The sequence below is a fragment of the Felis catus genome, chromosome F2 (genome assembly GCF_018350175.1).
Source record: "Felis catus isolate Fca126 chromosome F2, F.catus_Fca126_mat1.0, whole genome shotgun sequence".
NCBI classification, from domain to species: Eukaryota; Metazoa; Chordata; class Mammalia; order Carnivora; family Felidae; genus Felis; species Felis catus.
The window spans coordinates 12,750,520-12,771,397 of NC_058385.1; the positions used below are offsets into that span (position 1 = coordinate 12,750,520).

Consider the following 20,878-nt stretch of genomic DNA (forward strand, 5'->3'; position numbering starts at 1 on the left):
CTGAAGAAGCGATGGACTTGGGAGAAGATAGCCCTAGAAGGAGTTTTATCAATGCAGATTTGGAAGAATCAGTTGGATATTTCATTTACATGTGAAAATACTTCATAAGAAATATTCACGGAGGTGGGATGTTTAAAGGTCTTGGGTTTTGTCTTTCTTAAGTTTCAAGGCTCTGCTGGGATAACAACAGGTTCGTCTTGCACGACGAATCTGACCGTCAGCAGCTCCCTAGAACACCGTGTTGAGAAGGACTCTGAGGTTCAGCTCGAGCTTATCCAGAAAGGCTACTGAGACTGGTTAGCACTGTCTCCTATGGGCTCGGGAAGAAAAAGTGCACACATATGGTGTATTTGCCAACTACATATTTTACTGTTCACTGCTGGTGATGATTGATAAGTACGAGCAAAAGAAACATTCCATGACATTCACTTAGCAATTTGAAAACACATTTTTAGGGAAAAAAACCCATTATTTACATTTGTTGATTCTTTTCCTCCAAGTCCAAACAGTTGTCCCTTTAAATTTTTTTTTTTAATGTTTATTATATTTGAGAGAGAGAGACAGAGAGCAAGCAAGGGAGGCGCAGAGAGGGAGGGAGACACAGAATCCGAAGCAGGCTCCAGGTTCCGAACTGTCAGCACAGAGCCCGATGCGGGGCTTGAACCCACAGACCGCGAGATCACAACCTGAGCCAAAGTCGGTCGTTCAATCGACTGAGCCGCCCAGGCGCCCCAACAGTTGTCTCTTTAAAAAGGAATAAATATTCTTCAGCCTTGATGGTGTTACCTGGAGACCACCACAAGACCCAGTACCATTTGGAGAAAAATGGAATTTCCAGCCATAGCTTTATGGCCTTCAACCATCTAGAAGCATCCTCTCCTGACTAGACTAGATGACCACTAAGTCAACTAATTCAGATACTCAGCAGCCTCTTTGTGTGGACCTGAGCTCTCAGTGTGGCTGAGACCGCCCTGCTGCCTCTCTTCCTCATATCTCCCTCCACCGCCCCCCCCCGCTGCCCCCCACCACAGGATTCTCTCTCCAGTTTCTGCGCCACAGGGCCTGAGAGGGCACCTGGCTTCAAGGATTCCACCCTGCGTCCGTGCAAGCTATGGTACTGGTTGTCTTCGAAATTCTTTAAACTGTGAATGTGTTCGCAGAAACTGGCTCCTGGATTCCTCCCAGAATCCTGGAACCACAAACGAAAGGCCACAAAAAAACCTTAACAAAACTTCCTAAAAGAGGAACCACGTGACTTCTATTCTCTTAGGGCGCACACACAAAAAATACAATTAGAAATTAATTTCTGTGTAATTAACTGCAACTAACTGGAAAACACATACTTATGATATCCACCGCCCCCCCCCCAGCCAATACACACACGGGTCAACTATTTGGAGTCAAAATGGAAATCAAGCTAGAAATGCAGTCACTCTCTGGAATTAAACAAGTGAAAAATATCACATATTACAGCTTAAGGAATACATTTTGTCACAAATTTTTTTAAATGCGAAAATTTAAGTCAAAATATTGCCTTCAACCAAATCTTGTCACCATTATTTTTTTCTTGCTTGCCTAAAACATTTATTTATTTATTTATTTATTTATGTATTTATTTATTTATTATTTTTTAAGTAGGCTCCACACCCAACGTGGGGCTTGAACTCACAATCCTGAGACCAAGAGTTGCATGCTCTAGTGACTGAACGAGCCTGGCACCCCGCTTGATAACTTCTATCTGCCTATAATGCCCTGTCGATTTCAACTTTATCAAAGCACCTGTTTATAGCAGAGACTGTGGTTCTGGAAATTACTGCCAGGAGGCCTGCTGTACTGAAGCACTGTTCTAGGAGGGCATAAGGACGCTGGTGCAGAAGCGTATTAATGCCACCGAGGCATCAGATGAACTGGTGAATGCTTAAGGCCAACACAATTCATGCATTCTAGTGAGTTGCCAGCAGACGGATTTAGCATGTTGTTCACATAGTGACCCTGTCACTCCCTTAAAAAAAACCTTGTTGGCAAGAAAGCTGACAGTCTCTAACAATCATGTGATCTCTCTTCTGAGAGACTGTCTTTGAAAATGTTACTGAAGTAGCTCTTCTCTTCTGTGCAAACCATTCCGAGAGCACAAGGGAGGAAAATGTGCTTACTTGTCCTTCAATGTAAGCCCCACCGCCTGTCCTCTCGATTTATTTGGTGCAGTGGACTCTTCACCACGGATCTGTTTCTGGATGGCTGTTAACCCAGGTTGACTTGATTTCTCAAGAAGAGAATTGGAAACAGCCTTACACATAAAATCCAATGCTCCTCATTTACAGGACAGATTGATATATTCACTCACTGAACACACACATATTGGAGTCCCGTGTATGTGCCTGAGCCCGGGTTCAGCCCAAGGAATGTTCGGTGGAATGTGAACCACTTCCTATTCTTGAGGAGCACAGACACTAGTCATTATCTCCTGTCACTCTGTCACACCTGTCACTCTGGACTGTTATCATCTCCGACCCATGGTGACTCCATCTTGGCACGCGACATCATCTCTGTGCTACAGAGCAAATGAGGCTCAGGGTAGGTCCTTTCTAAGATAGTAATTAGCGCGTGGTAGACTTTCAGTTAAGCCTACACAACAGGGCTAGTCTTTGTAACATATCATTTTTTAAAAATGTTTATTGATGTTGGAGAGAGAGAGAGAGAGAGAGATAGTGAGCAGCAGTGGGGCAGAGAGAGAAGGTCTGGGACAGGGGATCTGAAGCAGCCTCTGTGCCGACAGCAGAGAGCCTGATGTGGGGGCTCCAACTCATGAACCATGAGATCATGAGCTGAACCGAAGTCAGAGGCTTGACATACGAAACCACCCAGGTGCCCGTGTAACATGTCATTTAATGGGAAAGACCAGATGAATCAAAATACTATTTATATATTTATCCAAATACACATGTGAACACACACACACACACACACACACCAGTAAATGTTCACATGTAGTTTAAAGAAACAATGATGGGTTTAGCTAACGTATTTTTTCATCTAGAAGTCAGGAGCTCACCTTGCTGCCACAGCGTAAACTGACTCCAGTCGCCTTTCTCCCTCAGGTTTTCATCCTCAGGCAGGAAGAGGCCTTTGGCTTTGTCCATCACTGCAAGGCCCTCATCGCGGATTAACTTCCAGTTTCTTTCTAAGGACTAGAAGGAAGATTCTGGTGTTACTGGACCGAAAACATCCTTGGGAGTCATTGTAATGACTCTCAGCTTTTTGTTTGTTTATCTGATTCACACAGTAACGAAATTTGTGCTCTCAACTACTTGCTTATTTCAATTTCCTCTGGGACTTCCTGTCAAGGGCTTAAAAGAAGCCCTATCATTTTTGAGAACTGAATGCCTTTGCAGCATAAAAATTTCAATAACCCCTCAGACAACAGTCCCCTCCAAAACGTAAGTGTCTTGTTTTGTTTTTTTAAGATCGGAAGCGAACAAGACCATTGCTCTTGCCGATCCTGGCACATGTGACCCTGCATGTCACACCCCGGCGTCCAAAGTGGGTTGCAAATCACAGAGTTCATCTTCCAACAGAGGTCCTCGGGAAGATGCCATTCAACACGGTGAACGTTAATCACATTTTAAAGACATTGGAAACGTGTCCACTGGGACTTTTGATGAATTACAGAGTGAACAGCAAAACAAAGCAAATAAATGCCCTCGTGTTTAGAATTCAGCCAAACAAACCTATTTCTTTGACTTCTTATTTATAAGGGTTGTTAGCCCTGGTCAGAAAGTGGGCTTAGGACCAGCACAGCCTGGAGTGGCCAGGCAGAGGCTGGCAGACCGGCGGAAGGAGCATTCTGGAGCTCTCGCTTCCTGGTAATCCTCACTACCACGCTGCGATGTTGACGAGGGCAGGACAGAGGGCAAAGTAGGCCGGAGTGAGCAGGTGGAGTGGCAAATGAGAACTACCCTCAGAAGAAAGAACAAAACCTGCTTTCCTACTGTACAATGAGACTAATCATACAGCTAAACCAGGATTATGAAATGTTAACAATGCCCAACGTTTCTAGGTTAAAAGGGAGGTGGATGGAATAGTTGAATATATGGGTACATGGATAGAGAGGAACACAGTACCTGATTTCAACAAGGATCAGGGCTCAAGAGCATGGACCCAGAACTAGTAAATTACAAACAAAGAGAAAAATTTTGACACACCAAAAATGGAAACAACAATTAGCGCTCCCCGAAAAGGGATTAAGGTACCTTGTAAAACATGGTTCTCTATCTTTTGAATCAATCAAGCGAAACTGGTTGACCGATTCTTGGACAGAGCAAGGCATGAGATAATGTGTGAAGTGTTTTTACCAACCCGTGCTTTATGAATTCATGATTCAATGTAGGAAGAAAGATAAGGAGTCAGGAAGGCTGCATAGGCAGAGGGCCCTGAGAGACGGGTGCCCTCAGAGATTTGTATGAAAACATGGCGTGAACTTCGGCCAAACACTTGTTATATCACGTGACATTAAGATATTCTAGGGCAAGACCCAGATTTTAAGATTACTGATTTCCTACTTTTTTTTCCCCCTCCATTTCTTTGAGTCTACTGGCTTATTTCTTTTTTAAAAGTCAGCTTTATTGAGGTATGACTGACACATAAAATTGTAGGATACTTAAAAGCGTACATTGTGGTGATCTGATGTAAAAATACATTGTGAAAGGATTTCTTCCACCTGGTTAATCAACACATTCATCACCTCACAAACTTATCTTTTATTTTTTAACTTTTAAATCTTTTGCTGAGAACATTTAAGTTCTACTCTCTTAACACATTTTAATTAGCCAATACAGTGTAATCAACTGCAGTCACCATGTTAATTAGATCCTCAGACCTTATTCATCTTATGGATGAAAGTTGATACCCTTTACCAACCTCTCCCTATTTCCTTAACGCCCCCCCACCCCCCGCCCCACGCCACCCTAGCCCCTGGCAACCACTTTTCTACTCTTCTTGTCTAGGAGTTCGACTTTTTCTTTTTTAAAATTTAGGTCCCACATGCAAGTGATACCTTACATTATTTGTCTTTCTCTGTCTGGCTTATCTCACTTAGCATAATGTCCTCAAGGTCCATCCATGTTGTTGCAAATGGCAGGATTTCCTTCCTTCTTATGCTGAATAATATTCCAGTGTGTGTGTGTACATGTGTGTTATGTGTACATATATCACATCTTCTTTACCCATCCGTTGATGGACACTGTGGTTGTTTCTCTGTTTTGGTTATTGTGGATAATGGTGCAACGAACGTGAGAATGCAAAAATCTCTTCAATATCTCACTTTGGATATATACCCAGAAGTAGGATGGCCAGGTCATATGGTGGTTCTATTTTTAATTTTTTGAGGAACCTCCATATTGTTTTCCACGGTGGCTACACCAATTTACCCATTTTACGCTGCTATCTCTGTGAGACCCACCTATTGATTTGTGTCAAACTCCAAAGCTGTAGCTACCATCACACTGATTCACGCTGGTGCTGTTCATCAGTAATTCCAACGCTACTTCATCCCAAGTAGGTGATTCATAAATAGCAAGTCAAAGACAGAATTCCAATAAAAAGATACTCAAAAGCCCTCACTTTGGCATGATGGTCGTTTTCAAGAATCCCAAGATTATGGAAAAGAAAAAAAATGCTCCCCATATATTCACATCTTCTTAAATGGGCCAATCGCCAACACTCCTTGTGGCTATTGGAATTTGTTCAAGTTGATGGATAATTCGGTTAGACTCGTGTTAAACTAGCACGCATATGAGGGGAGAATGACCTTTCTAACACATGAAATTACTTTTCAGATGAGGTTACGGGAGCCTTACGCAGCAGGCTCTTCCCTTTTTCCCTCCTGGTATTTTAGAAGTTTCCTTCATTTCTTCTGAAAGCTGATGTTAGGGAAATCTTTGCAAACAGCTGATCTTTAGTTACTAAAACAGGGCCCTGAAGCCCTAAGGAGAATGTTAAAGGGAAAGCATCACTACACACAACTATCTTTTATTTATTTTTTACATTTGTACTAAATAAAATTTTTAAAATTTTACTTACAATCTGGCTGCCTTTTACCAAAATAATGAGTGTACTTGTTTTTTTGTTTTTTTCAACTTTGGAAAGATACGGCACGGTCTCTTTTATCGGTGTCAGGGAGAAATTAGGGATGGGACGCGGGAATTTTATTTTTAGGCATAAATCGAGGAACCACATTGTGTAAAACTCACATGATTACAGGGGACTAAACACCAAACCTAATTACGCAGTGTGTGTGTGTGTGTGTGTGTGTGTGTGTGTGTATGACAAAGAGAGAGAGAGAGAAAGGATATGAATTTCTCTATAGCAATACCACTCAGATGTCCAACAGGAACTTGAAGGCTCACACAGACCAGGCCATGCCTACCTTTTTAAAGGACTCATCTAAAATATTACTTCTTTGACCCTAAATACACCCATTTCATAAAACCGAGAAAAGACACTGACAGGGTCGATACTTGCGTTGGTTGCGGAGAAGATAACAGCTTGTAATTCACGTTCCTTCTTGTGGCAACAGAGACCAGAGAGCACAGAGATCGGATTGTTGTTACAACGCTACATGGCTTCATACACCCATCACGGGCACGTGACTGTTGCTAAACCTCACTGACATTTGGCAGTCAAGTCATCTCGACGTGGCGTCCCCAGCTTCGAGCCTCATTAATCCCAGGACACACTACAGTTCTCCTGTTTCTCCTGAATCCAACCCCCACCCCCAAGCAGTTCAGGGCCTGTTCCTCATGTCCCAGACATTCTGCTCATTCACCTGGATGGTATGAATGCCATCAAATTTTCTCCTCAACATCAAATTAGGTTAGGTCCATTTTTCTTTTTATTTATTTTTAAAATTTTATGAAAACATTTTGCTTTAATGTTTATTTATTTTTGAGAGAGAGATAGAGCGTGAGCAGGGGAGAGGCAGGGGGAGGGAGACACAATCTGCACCAGGCTCCAGGCTCTGAGCTGTCAGCACAGACCGAGAGATCATAACCTGAGCTGAAGTTGGATGCTTAACCGACTGAGCCACCCAGGTGCCTCAGATGAAGTCCATTTTTAAAGTCTTTTCCCAAAACAGATTTCTTGTACAACGTCTTTAAAGAAGCAAACTAAAGCCAAACTGATTCTTCTAGTTAAATAGTTAAATTTCTCTCCATATTTTTATTCTTAAAAACACACATTTGCGGGGCACCTGGGTGGCTCAGTTAAATGTCTGAGTTTGGCTCAGGTCATGATCTCATGGCTCGTGGGTTCGAGTTCCACGTGGGGATCTTTGTTGTCAGCATAGGGTCTGCTTCAGATCCTCTGTCCGCCACCCCCCCCCCCCACCTGGTCTTCCCCTACTTGCACTGTCTCTTAAAAATAAATAAACTTTAAAAAAAAATGAAACTTTAAAAAAATAAACTTTAAAAATAAAATTAAACATTTTTAAAAGTCAAATAGTAGTATGGGTCTTACAATAAAAGCAACAGTCTCTCACTCAATTCTTCCCCCATCCTGAGCCCAACCCCAGTTAATTCCTTTGAACACTTCTATTAGGAAAAGTAACAAGTTAACAATCCGATGTCTTCTTTTCCCTCTTCTCCATCTTGCAATACAGTTAATTTCACGAGTCTTTCGTACATCTGCGTAAATTCACCTTAAGGTTTTATACTGTTATCACAATGAGGGATCATTCACCCCTGAGTAGTACTGTAGTGACTACACTTCATTCCACATTTTCCCCCCTTTCCTTTGGCTTCATTCTGTAATGCGCTTAGAGAATTCTATAGCACTAAAAGGGTGATAGAAAATCTCTTGATACCATTCTACCCTTTGCCAAACACATCATATAAGCCACTCTTTTCTTCCTCTCTTTTTCTGAGGATAAGGTGCAGTAGCCATCGGCCTCGCTTTGATCTGGACTGGCTGTTGTCCGGGCCTGCAGGGCAAGCATCAGCAGGGAACTTCGTCTGGCTCCTGCCAGGTACTGGCCTTCCTAATTATTGCATTCTAGCTGTTCCCAAGAACGTAGGGTACGGCGCAGGTAAAACTAAACTTCTGAAAATATCTGAAGCTATATTTACATCTGATTGAAGGCGGGGCAATGTACCGAATTCTAGGCAGTAAATACTTTCTCCTGAGAATTCTGAAAGCAATGCTACATTATATTATAATTTAGTGTTGCTGTTGGGAAATCTGAACTTTTAGGTGCCTTTTTTGGGGGGGGGTCCCTTTTTTTGGGGGGGTCCCTCAGAAAACTTTAAAGGAAGTCAGTACAGAATAGTAGGTATGGAGCTAGACTGCCTGCTTTGGAAATCTGACTCTCCCACTTACCAGCCATGTGATATTGAGCAATTAACTTGTCCACCGTGCCTTGAGAGTGAAATATTCCTACTTCCCTCAAGAGTCTCTAAATTAAATGTGCTGAAAGTATCATTGCCTAAGTACAGCAATGATAATGAGGATTTTAAAATCTTCTCTTTGTTTCCAGCTTCTGGAAATTTCCTGGAACTATGCCTTAGTGTAAGTGCTGGTCATTTACCTGTCCCTTCAATATGGAAACTCACATTTTTCAGTTGTATTTCTTTAATAATTTCTTCTCCATTCCTTCCTTATTCTTTCTGGAACTTCTTTGGTTTGTTAAATTGAGCTTCTAGTTTTCCTAACTTCCCTATTTTCCTTTTTAAAAAAAAAAGTTTTTTTAATGTTTGTTTATTTTTGAGACAGAGACAGAGCACCAGCCGGGGAGGGGCAGGGAGAGAGGGAGAATCTGAAGCAGGCTCCAGGCTCTGAGCTGTCAGCACAGAGCGCGACGCGGGGCTTGAACTCACACGCCGAGAGATCATAACCTGAGCTGAAGTTGGACGCTTACCTGACGGAGCCACGCAGCCGCCCCTAACTTCCCTATTTTCAATTTGTTTTTTGTTTTCCCTGCTGGGAGATTTTCTTGACTTAGCTTCCAGTACTGTTATGAAATTCCTACTTTTGCAAATCATATTCCGTACATTTCTGAGACAGCACTATTTGGGTCTTGTTTCCTTTCCACAGTATCCTACCTATTCTTTTTTCCAGTCCCTCACAGCTCTGAGGGTCTTACAGATATTATTTGTGTTGGCATCTGCTTCCCGCATTTTCCGTTTCACCTGAGCTACAGCACTCCTTCTGTTTGTTCTTTATCTTCTTTCATACTGGGTGTCCTGCAGGAACTGAGACAATGATCGGGAGGTGTGAAAGGGGAGGGTCTAGGGTTGGCAGGCCTCAGGCTGGGTGGGTGGTTGGGGGCATCATCAAGCCAGTTTTTTTCACTGAGCATCTGAAACGAAGGCAGAGAGAGGCCTGTTCTTGGAGGCCATGCAATAGCTGTAGTAGCAGCTACCTTCGATTCCTTCTCTTTGGAAGCCCCTCTGCCATCACTTGGGTTTCACCTTTGTTGGGCTCGCCAAGTCAGATACTTCCCTCTTACATTTTCAAAAGACAAACAAAAAAACATGCTGACGTTGTTCATCTGTTATTATCTCTCTCCTGCTTTTTTTTTAAAGTCATTTTTAAAAAATTATTTTATTATCATTTAAGAGATTTCATGTGGGAAGTATTAAATGTATCGCTCAGTTCTGCATAATCTTTCCTCACTCATATATTCTACAGATCTCTAAATGTGGATTGTTATTTATTTACCTTCTTTTCTCATAGGCTAGAAGGGACTTGTGATACATAATCTGACCTTCCAGTAAAACTCAGAAACAAAATCTTATTAGCTTGCAAAACCCTTTATTAGTCCCCGGAATGCCTCTTCAAAACCTCACCAAACTCAAAGTGATGACGTTTCACAGGACAGAGACAGGCAGTAGAGAGAAGAAAAAAAATTTCTCGACATCATATTTCACATTTTAAATCCAACTCTGCTACTCCACATATTGATTGATTGTCACCCTAATTTCTTTTCACCTCTTGGGTGGTGAACGCCCAATTCCACGATGTGGTCAGATGATGACAGAATCGATTATGATGCTTGAAGTCTGACATAAGATCACTTTAATTTCGTCTTAATCAAGCAGCATTCGCCTAACTGAGCTTTAAATATTTTTTTCTATGTAGGAAAACAGAACTGCTCAGAGAAATGTTTTTGCTAAGGCAGTAAGTAAACACTGCAGATTGCTAAGTAAGGAGACTTTCTTCACTAATGGTATTAGCTTGCGTAGGCTGCCATAGCATATAAATACCGCAGACCGGGTGAGTTAAACAATAGAAAGCTATTGTGTCACAGCTCTGGAGGCTGGAAGTCCAGGGTCAAGGTGTCGCAGGGTTGGTTTCTTTTGCACTCTCTCTCCCTGGCTTGTAGAAGGCCATCTTCTAGCTGTGTCCTTACCTGGTTTTTCATCTATGTGTGCCCACATCCCTCTACATGTCCAAATTTCCCATTCTCGTAAGGACGCTAGGCATACTGGATTACAGCCCACCCCAATGGCTTCATTTTAACTTAGCTACTTCTTTAATGATCCTGTCTCTAAATACAGTCCCATTCTGAAATACTGGGAATCAGGGCTTGAATTTGGGGGAACACCATCAACACAGAACGCGAATGTACATCCAAGTTAGAACTAGTTCCAACTAAGAGAGCAAATAACAGATGGAAGGGGATGAGGAATAAACTCACATCAACATGGAAAACTACATTTATAGGAACGAAATAAAACATAGTCATGAAAAAGGCAGGAAAAGCAATGCTTTCAACATGTGGACAAGACAACACAAGAACTCTTAAAGCTCAGAGTAACATAAAAAAGATTAGGTAAGTAACTGTATGATTAGCTGTTAGGAAAAAGGGAAGTGGCAAACGCAGAGAGAGGCAACTGAGAAGTCCCAGAGATATGTACGTACCTTGTAAGGTTCTGACTCTAAATTCAGAGATGGCATGTGCCCAATGACTATGCTAGGCAGAGTTCGTGCATTGTTAACAACAGGACCTTAGAACAATATGTACCAAATGTTATCTAATTGGCTATGAACATGTTATAGTTAATCATTTGGGGAATTGCATATCTAATTTTTGGGGAGATAAAATTCAGCTTGAGTCCTAGCCCAAACATGTCTATACGTTACACCATGATCATGAAACAATGGGGAACATATCCTAGATAAGACATGAGTAGTGGACTTTGCCTTAGAGAGAACAGCCCAGGGTGGAGGGCATCTCTCTGAGCACTGAGCTGAAGTTACGCAATCGCAGAAAATGGCACAGTGAGTATAATGTTCTCACAGCAAACTGCTTTTACGAGAATTTTAATAAAATCTCTGGGGAAATTAGTAGCGTTTAAAAAAGCAATCTCTTGCCGGAACGAATGCATTTTAATCAGATTTCCTATTTTTCAAGTTTGAACAGAAAGATAACAGGAAGTATCTGACATTTCTTATTGTGGCAATAAATGAGGACCAACTGAATGAGAAAAGCAAAGGCTATTTATTCACAGCATGCCATAGCAAGGGAGTCGGCCACCATCACTTGTTGTGGAAGAGAAGTGGGAAAGCTTAAAGGTAAAAAAAAAAAAAAAAAAGGAAAGGAAAGGTTCCGGGGTACCCTGAGTGTAGGCTGCTGGAAGGTAACTAGAAGTGGGCATCCGATGTGATTGGTTAGGAGGGCATTTCTGGTTTTCTTGGGTTGGTTCTAAGTTGGAGGCAGGGATAAACATTAAGGCGGCTGTCAGTTATTAATCAAGTCCCGGCCACTTGGGGCCAATTGTTACAGAAGGTATTCTTTAGATTCCTGGATTGTCACTAGAGATTGTTATCTGGCTACTCCGGCTTCCTGCGAGTCTGATTTACAGCAGGCTGGCTTCCTGGGTTATTTATGACAGAAAAGGGAGTGGTTTCCTAGGCAGTTTGCTGCAGGTTGTGGGTCAAGGTTCTAGTTTTACGTATGGTCTGGATGCCGTCTGTACATTCAGTCGCTCATTATCCTTACTGAAGAAAAACGGCAAGATGAGGCACCCAGCACGGGGCAAGAGAAGAGTCTTGGAGAATGGGATTTGGCTCTTTCTAGAAAGTGGCTGAGAAAGGGTGTCCACTACTGGGATAAAGGAGAAAAGACAGTCCAGGTTACCAGGGGAAACATTCAGCCTGAGGGCTTCAGGGAGCAAATGAGGTGCATATTCCTCATATCCTAGGCCAGACTGGCAGGCACTGGGCCAACATTTTTAGAGGAAATTCAAAGGGGACACAGGGACCGTCTCCCTTTCCTGTTCCGTCTACAGGCAACAGTGCACTGAGCTATGTCCTAGACAAGCAAACCCCCCCAAGTCCCTAATATCAAGAGACTAAGAGTGTGACTTAGAGATATTTTCCTAAATATCGAGGGGCTAGGATTCTGATGGGGAGGCTTTCTGTGCATATGCACAATAAATCACTTATCTAACAGATAAACAGGTATCTATGATATGTATGTACATACGTATATGTAAGACATTGACCTGTGTGGATGCGTACTAAGACACAGATCATGACCAACAGGATTCAACAATTTGGCACAGCAAATAGAGTGCCATCCTACAGATACAGTTCACAATCTTTCTGAAATATTAAACACTGCACTGGGAGTTCCCAAAGAGAGTCACAGATAAAGACCATTTTTAGACATTTTTTTTCACTGACAAATACTGAAAACATGCCGATTCCATCCGGAGAAGGAAAACCACCTTTCGGTTTGACATAATTGAGAGAATGTAAAATATTTTATTCTTGCGCTGTGTTGCCAAAATCGTCATCATACGCCAATCTAGAAGCTCAGCAGAGTGCTGACTCTTGTTAAGGGCTCCTGTGCAAACACACACAGGCACACCCAGCATGGAGGGTTTTCACTGGACTGTGTTTTGTTTTGTTTCATTTTTTTTTAACGTTTATTTATTATTGAGAGACAGAGAGAGACAGAGCGTGAGCAGGGGAGAGGGAGACCCAGAATCCGAAGCAGGCTCCAGGCTCTGAGCTGTCAGCACAGAGCCCGACGTGGGGCCCGAACTCATGGACCACGAGATCATGACCTGAGCCGAAGTTGGACGCTTAACCGACGGAGCCACCCAGGCACCCCATGTTTTCATTTTTGATCCTCATTAAAACCTTGCAGAAGAGAAACTGATGTAATTATTTTGAATTTAGAGATTAAGAAACTGAGGCTCAGAGAGTGAAATGACCCTCCTGAGGGGTCAGAGCTGAGAAGAAAACTAACGTTTTCAACTGTGGAGCCCCCTTCAGAAGGTTCCCTTTGAGTCCATACCCCCTTCTAACTCTCCAAGTTCTCTGGACCCTACTGACATTGGGTTGTCATTTTTTTGTGTGTGTGAAACCATCACTGGAATCCCCAAAGTTTAAAGTTTGATTGAGAAAAATAGGATTAAACTATTATGTTAATCTTAAGGAACTGCTTTGAGCACTTCTTTATAGGACGATACCTACTTCCATATAAAATTGCTTATCTTCTTAATTTACAGCTTAATGCCACTGTAAATCTGACACTCTTTCTTCTTTCTTAATCCATTTCGTTTCAAAAGCCGTTCAGTGGAAACATTCAAATATTTAATTGCACAGACAGAAATGTTGAATAGACAGAAATGCTGAACCACTAACATATTACTGTATAAGTCGTATTTTTGTCAGGTTGACGTTATTCTTACACAATGGGTTTCTTAATTAAAAGCCACAGTCTGAAGGAAAACAACACGGAGAGTAGCGTTTTAATCAATCATTCTTATGCACTGTGTCATGCCATCAGAAAAATATTACTGGGCACTCCTCCAACTAATATAACTACAATATGAGGAAGGGGAAACTTGTCTGTGATGCTATTTGCTTCAGAGCAGGTGCTCTGAATAACTCAGAAAAAGGATGCAAAACTTTTCCTTTGGCCTGTGATGAATGCAAAGAGGTATCAGGAAACACAAATACAAAAGGTGTATTTTAAACTATAGTTTTCAGTTGCTGTTCGCTGCTGTTGAGTTTTCAATGTTAGGACAGTGATTTCTATATTAGGAACGGAGGAATGTACATCAAAAAGCTAATCTCAAAAGGGAAGAGGAAAACTCTGACAGTATGGTGGCTTTTCTCTGGCCAGAAGAGATATTTTTTCTATTTATAACCTAGCAAAGACTTTAATCCGTTTGTTTCAATTGCTATGTGAAATACCCCTAAAGCATTTATAGCTTTGATATTTGCGATTTGAGCAGCAACCTACATGCTTTTAATGAAAATACACCTAAAAGAGAAAACTCCATTGGGATATTTTTTCTCTAATTTTTTTTTCAATCAGTTGCCATAGCCTCTTACCACCCCCAGTGCACCGAGTTGCCAAATTGCAAACTACAGAAGGAGGGGAAACAATGAACATTCAACAAAAGGAAAACACACAGATAATGCATTGTCCCATGCCTTCAAGAAAACTGTACAGTGAGAATAATTTAAATGGAAATGTGCTATCCATGATAGTTAATTGTCATAGAAGGGCCAAAAGGATCCTAAAAAGATTTTGGCCAAAAATGGGGTGTGTGAGTGGCTCAGTCGGTGAATTAAGCCTCTGCCTTCGGCTCAGGTCATGATCTCAGTTTTTGAGTTCGAGCCCCGCGTTGGGCACTGTGCTGACAGCCCAAAGCCTGGAGCCTGCTTCAGATCCTGTCTCCATCTCTCTCTCCCCCTCCCCTGCCCACGCTCTGTCTCTTTCTCTCTCTGAAAAAATAAACGTTAAAAAAATTTTTTTTAATGTCAGCTACCTGATCTAGAAAGTTTCCACTTTAAGATGTTAATACCCAATCATGGATTGGGCATCTTTGCATGTTATGTAATTTGTACGTTATGAAACTAGACATTTTAGATAATGTGGCAACTCTAGAAATCCAAAATATATATAACTTGAAAGTGGAAGGAATACTGATGTGCAAGTGTTTGTCAACTAAATGGTCACTCGCCCTGGATTTCCTTACACAGCAGGCTCTCTCTTGTCACAGTCATTATTGGCAGATGGTCACCTTGAAATTACTTTCTTATTTGAAAGTCATAACCAGACACAACATTAACATTTTTACAAGGAAAGATAGTTAGCAAGTAATGCACTGAGTTTCAAACACAAGATGTCACACACTCTAAGATTCTGTGCTGCTGGGGACCCTGCGATCGATGCACAGGTCCTACTTTTCTTCTTAAATAAAGAACTTAAAGCAGGCAGGGCTGAAATCAAGAAGTCTAGGTAAATAGGATTTTGAAATACAGGATTGACAAAAAGGAGGACTTGAAACTAAGAGCAGACGCCAGTAACTCTGAGGGCAGAGTGGGCTACAGCGAAGGTATGGACTTTGGGGACAAAGATTTTCCTTCAAATCCCAGCCCTGCCAGCATTAAATATGAAACCATGGACAAACCTCATTTCTCTACTCCCTCCTTTACTCATACATAAGTGGGCACAGACACACCTATCTTGGAGAGTTCTGTAAAGATCAGAAGTACTATATACAAAAGCGCTCGGTGCATTGACTGCAAACACATACACTACAGCTGTTACATTATTATTTTGATAATACGCAATATTACAAAATTGCCTTTCCAAGCATTTTGGAAACTAAGAAGTATTTTCTATGAAAACAAGGTAACTAATTAAAATCACAGGGGCACCTGGGTGGCACAGTCGGTTAAGCGTCCGACTTCAGCCAGGTCACGGTCTCTTGCTCCGTGAGTTCAAGCCCTGCGTCCGGCTCTGGGCTGATGGCTCAGAGCCTGGAGCCTGTTTCCGATTCTGTGTCTCCCTCTCTCTCTGCCCCTCCCCCGTTCATGCTCTGTCTCTCTCTGTCCCAAAAATAAATAAACGTTGAAAAAAAAATTTAAAAAAAATAAAATAAAATAAAATCACAAGTAATAACTAATACTTACTGAGCACTTCCTAGTGACTTGTTAAATCTGAACAGTCAGGGAACAAATCCCATTTCCACAGACACTGCGGATAATGAAATCAAAAGACACAGTGTTGCGCAATGTTACACAGCTAGCAAGGACTGGACCAAAATACCAGAAATAGGCAATGTGGCCACGGAGTCCTATGCTCTAAACTGCTTCACTCTGTGGTCTCACTGATGATTGTTAAGGTAGGTGTTTTTCATCAACCCCCCCAGAAACCTATTTATTTTTATTAAAAAAAAAAATTTTTTTTTTACTTTTTTTAAAAATTTTTTTCTTTAACATTTTATTTATTTTTGAGAGAGGGAGAGACAGAGGATGAACAGGGGAGGGTCAGAGAGAGGGAGACACAGAATCTGAAACAGGCTCCAGGCTCCGAGCTGTCAGCACAGAGCCCGATGTGGGGCTCGAACTCACGGACCACGAGATCATGACCTGAGCCGAAGTTGGCCGCTTAACTGACTGAGCCACCCAGGCGCCCCTTAAAAAATTTTTTTTAATGTTTATTTATTTTTGAGAGAGAGAGAGACAGAGCATGAGTGGGGGAGGGGCAGAGAGAGAGGGAGACACAGAATCCGAAGCAGGCTCTAGGCTCTGAGCTGTCAGCACAGAGCCCGACGGCGGGGTGCAAACTCACAAACCATGAGATCATGACCTGAGCCCAAGTCAGACCCTTAACTGACTGAGCCACCCAGGTGCCCCAGAAACCTATTTATTTTTAACATACTTGAACTACAATATAATATCACGGTTTCCTTTTGTAAAAAACAGATTTATTGAGCTATAACTCACATACCAAAATTCATTTGACTTTTATAATACAGTGGTTTTTAATATATTTACAGAGTTGTGCAACCATCAAGTTTATTTTAGAACCTTTTCATCATGCCAAAAGTAAGTGCTTACCCCTTAGCTGTCACTCCCTCATCCCATCTCCTCAGTCCCTAGCAATCACTAATCTACTTTCTGTCTCCATGCATTTGCCTAATCTGGACAGCTCACCTAAATAGAATCACGCAAAGTAGGTGGTCTTTTGTGACTGTTTTCTTCCACTCGGCGTAATGTTTTTTAGGGTTCATCCATGTTGCATCACGCATCAATACGTCATTTTTTTTTATTGCCATTGTGTAGTTATAACACATTTTGTTTACTCATTCAATCATCATTTAGATTGCTTCTACTTTTTTGCCGTTATGAATAATGCTATTGCGAACATTCACGTACAGATTTTTGGACGAACGTACGTTTTCGTTTCTCTTGGGTATATACCTAGGAGTGGAAGTGCTGGGCCATTATTACCCTGTTTAGCTTTTTGAGGAACTGCCATACTGTTTTCCAAAGTGGCTGTGTTACTTGACATTCCCAGCAGCCATGTTTGAGGGCTCCAATTTCTTCTTGTACTGGCTAACACTTGTTAATGTTCATCTTTTTTGTTACAGCCATCCTAGTGGGTGTTAAGAGGTATCCTGTGGTTTTGATTTGCATTTCCCTAATGATGAATAACATTCAGCATCTTTTTTTGTGCTTCTTGGCCATTCATAGATCCTCTTTGAAGAAATGTCTATTCAAATCTTTTCCCATTTTAAAACCGAGTTGTCTCTATATTTTAGAGTGAAGAGAGTTCTTAATATATTCTAGATACAAGCCAGATAATGACTTGCAAATATCACCTCTCATTCTGTGGATTTTATTTTCACTTTATTGCTTGTGTTCTTTGAAACACAAAAGTGTAAGTTTTAATGAAATCTGATTTCTCTATTTTGACTTCTGTCATTGTGCTTTTGGTGTCATATCTAAAAATAAAAACAACACTGCCTAACTCAATGTCATGAAATTAATTTCTATGTTTTCTTCTGCAAGTTTTATAGTTTTCCTTCTTACATTTAGGTCTATTTCCATTTTTGGTGTAGAGTATGAGGTAGCTTCATTTTTTTGCAGATTGATATTCAGTTGCCCAACCTGTCCTTTTGTGAAAAGACAATTCTTTCCCTGTTGCACTGTCTTGGCACCCTTATCAAAAAAGCAACTGGTCACAAATGTAAGACTCTCAGTTCTATTTTATTGACCTATGTGTGCACCCCATGGCAGTTTTAAAAATCAGATGTAAGAAGAGTGACAAGGGAAAAAAATGTACTCTTTTATGTTTGCCCATGGGGTTATCTTCTGGAATGCTCTTTTTTCTTCATGTGGATTTAAGTCATCATCTAGTGTTTTCATTTCAACTTGAACATTTGCCTTTTGTTGGGGAGCTGGTCCACCAGCACGAAACTCTCCCAGTTTTTATTTCTCTAAGAATGTCTTCATTTCTCCTTCATGTTTGAGATTATTTTGCTAGCTATGGAATTCTTTTTATTTTTCTTTCTGCATTTAAATGTCACCCCACTGCCTTCTGGACTCCGTGGTATCTAATGACCACTTAGCTAGTAATCATATTGAGGATCCCTTTTCCACAGGAGTTCTCTTTCCCTCTGCACTTTCGAGAGACTCGCTGTGTTTTGGCTTCTGACAGCCCGAGAAGCGTCTAAGCATATTTTTTGAGTTTATCGTACCTGAAGCTCACTGAGCTTCTTGGATGTGTCACGTAAGCTCTTTCATCTAACTTGCTAGGCTTTTGGCCACTATTTCTTCCAATAATCTTTCTACCACCTCTCTTTCTTCTCTCCTTCTGAGGATCCCATGACACATATATCATTACACTCGATGGTGCACAAGAGATTGTGTTCTTCATTCTCTTTTCTTTCTGTTCCTTAGTATGAATAATTTTAATCAACCCAACTTCAAGTTTGATGATTATTTCTCCCATTAGCTCAAATCTGCTGCTAAGCCTCTCTGGTCATTTTACACTCAAGGTGTTAGCACTCTAACGCTCCAGATTTCCCATTTGGTTCCTTTCTATATTTCTATGTCTTTATTAATATCCTTTATTAAATGAACTATCGCTGTCATAATTTCCTTTAATTCTTTAGATATGGTTTCTTTCAGTTATTTGGGCACATTTTATAACATTGATTTAAAGTCTTTGTCTAGTAAGTTCAGCATCTAGGCCCCTCACGAACGGTTTCTATGGACTGTATTTTCCTGTAACATATACACTCTTCTGTTTCTTTGTGTGTTATGTAACTTTTGTTGAAACTAGACATTTTAGATAATGTGGCAACTCTAGAAATCAGATCTGCCCTCCTCCAACATTTGTTCTTGCCGATTTCCGTGGCTGTTGCTACTTGTTTGTTTGGTGACTTTCTCGGATTAATTCTGTTAAGTCTGTCACTCTATTGTCATGCATGACCACTAAAGCCTCTTCTGGGTTAGTTTGATGGTCAGCAAATGCATGGTCAGAGATTTCACTGATTGAATTGAACTAGTAACTCTCCCCTCTTTGTGGTGAGAGGCTCTGTGTGTGTTCTGGAGCATGCCTGCAATACCCAGGCAGTTTACAACTCTGCTTTATTCTTCACTTCTTGCCTCCGCGGAGCCTCAGTCAGCCAAAGGCAAAGGACTGTGATCCCCTTGATATTTCCCGGGCATGCACCCTAGAGTGTACATGCATTGGAACATACATCCCCGGCAATACGTCAGAGCTTTTCACAGCCCCTCATGGGCATCTTGTTCATCAGATTTTCTTTGTCAAGCATTTTGCTTTGCCTCAGTTGGTACAACTGCCTTGGGCAGCTGTGGTATTTAAAAAATGGCCACTGATTGTTTTGACTAACATCCTGGGACAAAGCTGTACTTAAGAGCGAGATCAAATGATAACACTGTCCTGAGCAGCACAAGATACGTCAAATAATGGTAGTGCTCTGGATACGAAACTGTGCAAAATGCCCCAAACCTCGTCTGGTGACAGTAATGCCCACAAGCCTGTGGTCTTCACAGCTAGAGTTCTAAGACTGCCAGTTTTCAAGGCTATCTGGCGGGGGGGAGGAATGGATGAGAATAAGTCAAGTTACTACCCCACAAATCCTTCTGTTCTTACTGAGGTTGAGCAGAGTTTCTTGAATAAATGTTCGTCAAATGGCTGCAACTCTTTGGTTAATGCACAGAGCTCTGCAGAAGTTGATTTCGATGTTTTTTCTCAGCGCTTTCATCACAGAGTCACAAAGATATTCCCTCGGTCATTCCAAAATCCTGTCCCATCCCCCAACAGTTTATAAGAGTAATTAAATACTTGAAATTTCAACAGGAACTCTGAACACTCTAAATATCCTTACCTATCATACAGTAAAAATTTCTAGAAAAGAATACCCTTGTCCCTTGTTCCTGAAATGGGGAGAGAAGATCTTTTTCTTCTCCAGGCAGCCCTCTGAGTGCAGTGGCAGCATGAGACAATTTCCCCTACATCCAGAAAGGCCAAAAAGGATGCTGTGCCAATTGCTCATACGTACGAAATAGAAGTGGTAGGACTTTTATATCCCTGGGACTTCCGACACAACTATGAAACAACTTGAGAGAGGAAACTTCATTATAGAAACTTATACAACAAATGTCATTTGTGAGTACCTACCCTGTATCAGATACTGTGCTAATCACGCATGAATATGACAGACACAGCCCTGCCATCTCAGGCATATGATCTCAGGGGGCTACAGGGAATTAAAGAGGCTGTTAGAATCCTGCGTAAGTACTTAAAAAGGATGTATAAGGTGCTTTTGGACACATGCAAGAAGGACCTCTAACTTATCCTCCTAAAAGAAATGACCACTTCTCTAACATCTGAAGGATAAACAAAAATCGGCTGTAAAGGGGATAGAAAAGAAGGAGAAAATGAAGGGAGACAGGGGCGAGAGACTATCACATGGGACGGTCTGGGGGGAGGAGGAATTTTGGCTGAATTGAAAATAGTACAGGGCAGTACTAAGAAATACGGACAGAGCAGTAAACCTGGGATTTTGGGAAAAGCTGAATCCCTGACCAAAACCAT

The 20,878-nt window shown here is 41.4% G+C and overlaps 1 protein-coding gene across 7 annotated transcripts in view; it reads right to left on the reverse strand.

Moving 5' to 3' along the window:
• ASPH (aspartate beta-hydroxylase) overlaps positions 1–20,878 on the reverse strand; it is a 224,123-nt gene that overhangs the window by 17,273 nt on the left and 185,972 nt on the right. For all 7 annotated transcript variants that reach the window (XM_045049890.1, XM_023248216.2, XM_045049889.1 and 4 more), the window contains one exon: positions 3,053–3,188. In XM_045049890.1, coding sequence (XP_044905825.1) covers positions 3,053–3,188 — 136 coding nt within the window. The remainder of the gene's footprint in view (positions 1–3,052; positions 3,189–20,878) is intronic.